This window comes from Phymastichus coffea, unplaced genomic scaffold (assembly GCF_024137745.1).
Source record: "Phymastichus coffea isolate CEN01 unplaced genomic scaffold, Cenicafe_Pcof_1.1 PCOF00021, whole genome shotgun sequence".
NCBI classification, from domain to species: Eukaryota; Metazoa; Arthropoda; class Insecta; order Hymenoptera; family Eulophidae; genus Phymastichus; species Phymastichus coffea.
In genome coordinates this window covers 4,498,148-4,507,153 of record NW_026706832.1, presented here as the reverse complement: position 1 = coordinate 4,507,153, position 9,006 = coordinate 4,498,148, and the positions used below count along the sequence as shown (strand labels likewise).

Sequence of the window (9,006 nt, the reverse complement as noted above, 5' to 3'; positions counted from 1 at the left end):
TGGCTCGGCGCACAGATGTTAGCGAGAGCTAAACGGAAGAATATCGGCTAAGCCGTGATTCTCCATTACAACCTATACATATATTAACAGAAAAGGCTGGCATTGAACTTTGATCAATATTTCCGGTTTTACACTATTTTACTAAAGCCGATTATAGAAACAAAATAGGGAGACAAAGTTTAGTGAACTAGAAGTCGAATCAAAAAATCACTTGCAGAATTTCAAGCGAGGCACACATTACATATATAAAGAAAAAATTCAATATTTGTTGTATACAAATTTTTATAATAGATCTATATAATGTAGATAGCAAAGCGGTCGATTTTGAAAGTTCTATGCAGGATGCAGCTAAATAATTGATAAAAGTTTTAAATAAAAAAAGTACTTGTACGACTTTTGATCAACTGTGCAATTATATGTATCGTTTCGAAAATGTATTTTCAATTACATTTATACCCTATAAGCCAATTACAAGGTAATCAATGCAATTAAATACTTTATATATATCTCCTATAATCCAATTACAAAGTTATCAATGTAATTACATATTTTAAGTGCTTTTTATACTACTTACCAACAAATTAATTTAATTTAAAATAATTAGAAAAAATTAGATTTTTAACAGTTTAGTTATACGTTGAAAAATGAATATTTACTGCCGGAAAAGAGTTTGATTGTATCTATCCGTAGACGAACTTATACCCAATTTTAATTACAAAGCTTGCTCTACCAGAACATGCGATTATAGATCAAGAGGTCTGTCATGTATACGAGGTGTGTTCGAAAAGTAAGGTAAATTTTTAAATTGGGCGGGATACGTAGATTCCATCATCGATATTTTTTTATTATGTTGGTATAAATGTCCCTCACATATTCTAAGTTTTAACCAGTTTGTATGTTTACTTTTTTTTTGTGAGACAGAAACGTTAGACGTATTTTTTGTGCTCGGCAATTTTCTGCTGTCGAAAACAATAGATCAAAGAGTTTGCATAAATCTTCGTGTAATAAATGGAATTAAGTGCTCCAAAATACAGTCGAACCTCTGCTACTGCACCCTCCGCAACTGCCCGACCTCTGCCACTGCCCGTTATCTAGCCTCTCTCACTGCCCGATTTATGACTCGAGCGCAGTGCCGTGCGCTCTCGGTCGCTTACCTGGCACCTGCCGGCGGCGCACTTTTATGAGTCTGGCGCCGACGCGTCGCTCTTCAAGATGACTCTTAATGACTTGTAACTTGTGACTTATGATTTACACTCCTTGTATTTTATGACTCTTGTAATTTGTGGGGGGAGATATGTATCTAAAGACGCGCTTTGACTTCGGGACCAGAAAACGGCAGGTCAACTTGACAGTGCAGCAAAAAAACGCTATCGTCGCAGCTCTGGACGCCGGCAAAACAACGCAGAGTTTGGCCCAGCTCTACGGCGTTGACCCGACGACGTTCAGAAGAGTGAAGTCGCAGAAGCCGGAAATTATGAAGCGCGCCCTGGAATTGGATGACAGCCAGCAGAATAAGGAATGCAAGAGGATCCACGTCGAAGAGAATCCTCGCGACATGGCGCTGTACGAGTGGTTCAAGCAGCAACGTTCATCGGGGACTCCAATCTCGGGCGATGTTCTGAAAGCTAAGGCCTTGGAGCTCAACAAGTTCGTTGGGGCAGCGGCCGATTTCAAGGCCAGCAATGGATGGCTAGAGAAATTCAAGAAGCGCTACCAGATTCGGCAGTTATCTATGCAAGGAGATAAGTTGTCATCCGACAACGTAGCAGCAGAGAATTTCAAAGAGACGCTGCATTCTTACTTGAAAGAGAAAGGATACACCGAGGATGAGATCTACAACGCCGATGAGACGGGCTTATTTTTCAAGTCCTTGCCGAAGAAAACTCTAGCGGCGGGATACGAGCGGCAACCGTCGGGATTGAAGGAGCAGAAAGAACAAGTGACTGTGATGTGCTGCGCCAATGCGTCCGGATCGCATAAAATCACTCCTCTACTCATCGGCAAGTCGAAAAATCCCAGATGTTTTTCGAAGTGCGAGAGAGAGAAACTGCCCGTCAAATACACGAATAGCCGTTCAGCTTGGATGGATCGGAACATATTCTTGGACTGGTTCGAGAATATTTTCGTCAAGGAGGTCCGAGCGCATCATCCGCCGCAACAGAAAATTCTTTTCCTGTTGGACAATGCGCCGTCACACCCCGCAGCAGCTGAATTAAATTGCATCGCCGAGAACGTTGAAGTGATGTTCCTGCCGCCGAACGTCACCGCTTTGATTCAGCCAATGGATCAGGGCGTCATTGAAAAAATGAAAAAAATGTTCCGGAAAAATTTAGTTAAAGCGCTAGTCCTAGAAGAAGCAACATCGGGAGCAAGCGTCATCGATTTGGCAAAGAAGCAGACGGTGAAGGACTGCTGCTACCGAATTTCTAGTTCGTGGGATGTTATCAACGCCAGAGATCTCCGCAACGCATGGAACAGAATTTTGGGTAAGGACGATTCTCCCTACGAAAAAAGAGCATCGGCTGAAGAAGTTAACTTGTTGTTACAACTTCTTAAGGATAGCCCAGCCTTCGCCGACTGCACATTCGAGATGGCCCAAGCATGGATCGAGGAAGATTACACGGATAATGGCTGGCAAAATTTGAACATCCAAGAAATGTTTGAAAGGTATTGTAAAAGTTTTATGTAATTATTTATATGTAATTTACATGTGTTCATAGAAACAAATATGTACTCAAAAAACATTGTATTAATATATTTTTTTATCTATTATTTCAGAATCACGTCTAATAATCCGGAGAAGTTCGCTGAAGAAGACGAGGAGCCGATCGCACAAGTCGAAAATATAGAACCAGAGAAAGAAGTTTCCGTTGGAGAGGCCTACGATGCGGCTCTGAAGCTTCGAACATTCTTAGAGCGAACGTGGGATTCGACGAGCGCGCAGATAAGCAATGTGCAAGAAGTCGCCGATTTAATACTAAATATATACAAACCAATGTAATTTGTATGCTGAATGTGTATGTTGATTTTGTACGTTGATTTTATTTGTTGATTTTTTGTTAATTTTTTATGTTGATTTTGTATAATGTACATGATTTTGATAAAATAAAGCATAGTTAAATTTATTTATAATGTTTTTTTTAACGGAAAATTTGAAAAATTTAAACTTTATGTATGTACCTACAAACATGCATTATCACCTGATATTTTTCTAAATTATAAACAGTACATCATTTTGCTTTCTTTCACTACACTATTTTTTTTTTTGGGTAAGTTGTGTCACACCATTCGAGTAAAATGATTTACTGTGTATAATTTAAAAAAAAATTATCAGGTGATAATGCAAGCAAAATTTGTAACATTTTCTCCGGGCCCCCCTCGAGACCAGCGCGGCACGCCACTCAATGCCCGTACCTGACGGAGCGCTCTTATTGGCTAACGCCAGAGAGCCCGTAGCGGGCAGTGGCGGAGGGCACCAACTCCCGAGAGCGTGCAGTAGCAGAGGTCCGACTGTACTTGAAATATTGACAGTAGTATACGGTGAGTCTACTTTAAGTCGAAAAAACGTTTACAAGTGATATAAGCTCTTTCAAGATGGCCGAGAAGATACTGACGATGAACTTCGCTCTGGACCCCTCAGCACTTCAATAACTGATGAGAGTGTAGACGAAGTGAAACAAATGCTGTTAAAAAATCGTCGAATCACTATTAGAGAAGTAACTGAAGACATCGGCATCTCTGTTAGCTCGTGCCATGCAATTTTTTCCGAAGTTTTGGGCATGAAACGTGTAGGTGCAAAATTTGTTCCGAAACTGCTTAATTTTGAACAAAAGGACCGTCGAAGGAGCATCGCTCAAGAGCTCTTAAAAGGCGTCAATGATGATTCTGATATGCTCAAAAGAGTCATAAATGGTGACGAATCATGGGTTTATGGTTATGACGACGAAACTAAATTCTAGTCATCCCAATAAAAGACTTTAGAAGAACCAAGACCGAAAACAGCACGTCATGTTCGATCAAATGTCAAGGTTTTGCTCACTGTTTTCTTTGATTATCGTGGCGTAGTACATCAAGAGTTCTTACCACAAGGTCGTACGGTTAATAAAGAGTATTACCTTGAAGTTATGCATCGTTTGCGAGAAGCAATTCGAAAAAAACGTCCGGAATTGTGGTAAAACAATTCATAGATTTTGCATCACGATAATGCACCTACTCACTCATCGTTGCTTCTGTCGAACTTTTTGGCCAAAAACAAAACCACAATCATGCCTCAAGCACCATATTCACCAAATATGGCCCCTATTCTCTTTCTTGTTCCCAAAACTCCAGAAATCCATGAAAGGACGGAGGTTTGGAACGATTGAGGAGATAAAGAAAAAATCGCTGGAAGAACTCAAGGCTATACCAGAAAATGCTTACCAGAAGTGCTTTGAGGATTGGAAAAAACGTTGGCACAAGTGTATTATATCTGAGGAGGATTACTTTGAAGGGAACAACATAAATATTGATGAATAAATAAATATTTTTTTATAAAAATAAAAATTCACCTTACTTTTTGAACACACCTCGTATACTGTTTTATATTTGTCAGCTTAAAAATAGTAGTCATAATCCATTTGAGTTTTTATCGTTATTACAATAGTTTAATGTTGTAAAATAGGCTAACAAATTATGATGTAAATAATAATATTGTTCATGTAAACAAAATTATGTTATGTTGATAAAAAAAACATCTTTATGTGTTGCTGTGACGCCAAAATTTTGAGCACTCGCGGTAGAAGTATGTAGCGCACGTTAAGCTGCTCAAACAAACTGTTTATGTGATTTCCTAATAATAATGCATTTATTACAAATAAAAAGTACATGTCATATGTAATTTTTACCCTAGAATCGATGGTATTGTGAAATTTAATCTATCTTAACAATAAATTCTGACAAAATTAATAAGACAAAATTCATAATCCAAATTCAATTTGATATCGACCTAGCTACACTTTTTAATACTAATCATCATCAACTAACTACGTTTTTAACACTCATAATAAACTATAACAAAACAAATACATACATTAAACGTTTTCTTTACTTATCACAGAAAACTCGTAACTCTTCGTTAAAAAAAAATGTTCGTCTTTTATATTTCAAGTTAATAAATAAAGTAACCTAAACAGTAACCGAAATAGTACCGAAAAAGTTAGCGATTATACGAGTATAACCGAAATAGTAATCAAAAAAGTAACCAGAAAAGTAACACGAAAAGTAACGAAAAAGTACCGAAAAAGTAACCGATTATATAACCGAAATAGTAATCAAAAAAGTGAGCAAAAAAGTAACCGAACCCCCAAAAAGTAAACGAAAGAGTAACGAAGTAGTAACCAAAATAGTAACCAGAAAAGTAACACAAAGAGTAACCAAAAAAGTAACCGAAAAAAACCGAATAAGTAAGTGAAAAAGTACCTATAAAAAAGAGCCAGAAAAAATAAGAAAATATTGAACCGATAACCTCACTGAAAAAGTACCGAAAAAGTAACCAATTATACAGGGTGAACAATTTTAATTGCTCTAGTGGATTTTCTCTGAAACTATGGAGACTAGCGAAAAATGTCTCAGACAAAAGTTGTTGGATTCCGAAGGGTACATATGGCGGTGACCTTGACTTTGACTTTGGAGGTAATTTTCAAGGTCATTTAAAGGTTAACTTTATTTTTTTAAACGGAACTCCTTATTTTTGACTCTAGATTCGGAAAGAGGGGAAAATTCTACGTTAAAATGAGGTAATATGTGTGGGGACCGATTAACCCCCCAAGGTCAGCAGATCAATATTTTTCTTTCACCTAAATGTTCGGACCACTGCTTCTGAAATTCGAACGGGTTATATCTCGAATACTTCCCGTCTTTCCTCGATAGTTCAAGGTCATGTCATTCCACGTTGCTCCACTTGGGAAGGTAAATAATGAAGGTACAGTTTCAATTATTTTCAATTTATTCATATGTTGACTATATAGTGGAATAGATTATGTTAATTGTTCAAATATATTGCCGAATTGTTGAGTGTATAACTCTATCCTCTCATGAAAATTATTCACTATTCTAAATAATACATCACGTGGTATTTTTCGACATATGATTCTGATTCTATCCCTCATGTCAACTCGGATCGTGGGTTGCTGTTCATAAACGATATTTATTAAGTATTCCCATAGGTAGATATCCAGAGATATAAAATCGGGAGAGCGGGGTGGCCGTCCAACAGGTAATCTATCCATCTACAATTGAATCTGTTATCAAGGTAAGCTCGAACATCTCTATGATTATATTATGTCTAATTGCATCCACATGCTCAATCTGGTACCAAGGTCAACTTCATCCAGTAATACATCTAGTTCATTTTGTAGAAATTGTAGAGAGATTGGGTCATTGACACTTCTCTCAAAAAAATAAGGTCCAATCAGATATCCATTAATAATGTCACACCATCCATTAGTGCTCCAATGATGCTGATTACCTATTTGTCAATACAGATTTTTATCCGACCATTAGTGTGAATTGTGCCTGTTGAGCTGCCCATTATTTTTGAATGTAGCTTCGTCAGAGAATAGCATGTTATGGAAAAATAGTCTGTCATTCTGGATCATTTCTTTTGCCCAACAACAAAATTCCAGTCGTCTTTCCATGTCACCTTCTGTGAGAGTTTGGGTGAGAGTAATATGGTATGGTCGATATCGCATTTTTCTCAATATTCTGTGTACAGTTTCCTTTGATGAGAATGAGAAATCATTCTCATCATAAGTATTACGTCATCGCGTACGATCTAAATGTTCTTATTGAGCCTTTAGATGAATGCGATGAAAAATGCTATGGTCGGGATGTCTTCAATTAGAGAAACGTTCACGATAAGGTCGTACGGCTCTATGACCTTGACCGTCGGCTAGACCAAGAGTCGTAATGATATCAACGCGTTCTCGTGCAGAGTAATCCAACATAGCCACAACGAATAGCTTGTCTTTTATTTGATAAACTTTGAAAGAAAATCATTCGCATCATCGAACACTAATGCATCATTCGGTTTAAGAATAGTGAACTAAAAGAAAAAACTGAGGTGTAGTAGGGAATGATATGATTTTAAGAATATCAGAATCACATGCACACCTGCATCAACTTATCAAAGCCAAAACGATCAGAGTAGAATAACCATTATCGAAGACGCTTACCAATACAACTTATCCCTATCGAATAAACTGTCGGTTAAGGGATATGATAGATCTTGATTACAATCCATACCTTTACGAAAAATTCAATCTGGATTTCTGAACCTAAATAAAAATTTCCATATCGAGTTGAGAATTTACATTTAACCTTGACATGATCTTGAACCTCCGAGGAAAGACGGGAAGTATTCGAGATATAACCCGTTCGAATTTCAGAAGCGGTGGTCCGAACATTTAGGTGAAAGAAAAATATTGATCTGCTGTCTTTGGGGGGTTAATCGGACTCCACACATATTATCTCATTTTAACGTAGAATTTCCCGCTCCCTCCGAATCCGGAGTCAAAAATAGAGGGTTCCGTTTAAAAAAACAAAGTTGACCTTCAAATGACCTTGAAAATTACCTCCAAGATCGAAGTCATGCTCATCATCATATGTCTCCCTCGGAATTCGACAACTTTTGTCTGAAGCATTTTTCGCTAACCTCCATAGTTTCAGAGAAAATTCACTAGGGAAATTAAAATGGTCCACCCTGTATAATAGAAATAGTAATTCAATAAGTATCATAAAAAGTAACCGAAATATCACCGAATAAGTAGCCAAATAACTCACCGAAAAAGTAACCGGAGAAGTGACTGAATAAGTAACCAAATAAGTAACCGACAAAGTAACCTCGAAAATGTGCCAGAATAAGTATGCGAATAAGTAACTCAAAAAATAACCGAAAAAGTAACGGAAAAAATCACGGAATAAATAACCGAAAAGTGACCGTAAAAGTACCCCAAAAAATAACCGAAGAAGTAACGAGAAAGTAACCGAATAAATAACCGGAAATGTGACCCAACCCAACTAAGTTATTGAAAGAGTAACCAAAAATATCCCGCTAATCTAACAGATTATGTAACCGAAAAGTAGCCAAAAAAGTAACCGTAAAAGTACCGTTCAAAGTAACCCAACCCAAAAACCAAAAAAATGCCAGAAAAAGTAAGCGAATAATTTAATCTATCACTATCTTCTTTACCAGAATCTGATTAGCATCTATGTTGCTGTGTTGTAGTAACCCATGCTAGCTTTCTTCTCTTTTGCATATACTCGTATTATCCTATCCATCTTGTTTGGACAGCCTGAACAAGTAAGACCAACCGCACATGTTACCCTATAGTAAGGGAAAATACTTTGATGTTATATAATATTGATGTAATTGCAAGTGGATGTGAACACCACATCATCTACAACTATTAGGTCTTTATGTTATGGTTGAAATTTTTGCGAATAAACTGAATTAGTGGAAGTTTTGCGTTCCTTAAGTTCCTTTATCGAAATAGAGAAGAGCTTTGTTGTTACCCAGATATTTGATACCCCCGTAGGTCATCCTGATACAGTTTGCAGACTGTAGTGTTTTTCCAGGGGATGGCAGTGCCTTTTGCATTAAATTCTTGGTAATGTTTTTAACAGCTATGTTATCAATAGTATCAGAAACAGTTTCGATGGGTTCTGTTTTGTCCTCGATGCGAGCCTCACACAGTAAAAAAAAGCTGTTCTCTTCTGAAAACGCGTTTAGTCACGTACAACTAATAATCATTAGTAATATTTTTTGTAACTATTTGAATACTTTATGTTAGGCCGAGTAGAGTATTCTAATCCCTCTAACGTGTACAGCGCATGTCGCGCAGCCGTTTATGACAGTCGAGCCCTCGTCGCTCCGGACGTTTATGATACCCACTATAAAAAGAGGTCTTCGCAGTATCTTAACTAATAATTTTTGTGCCAAACTGATCGTTTCCATTTCCAACAAATACA

The 9,006-nt window shown here is 37.4% G+C and overlaps 1 protein-coding gene across 1 annotated transcript; it reads left to right on the top strand.

The window, feature by feature from the left end:
- The first annotated feature begins 1,294 nt into the window (after positions 1–1,294).
- On the top strand, positions 1,295–3,001 carry LOC131675453 (jerky protein homolog-like). The gene is made up of 2 exons (XM_058954434.1): positions 1,295–2,667; positions 2,779–3,001. Exons 1-2 carry the CDS (start codon positions 1,295–1,297, stop codon positions 2,999–3,001), a joined length of 1,596 nt encoding a protein of 531 aa, XP_058810417.1.
- Positions 3,002–9,006: the final 6,005 nt, after the last annotated feature.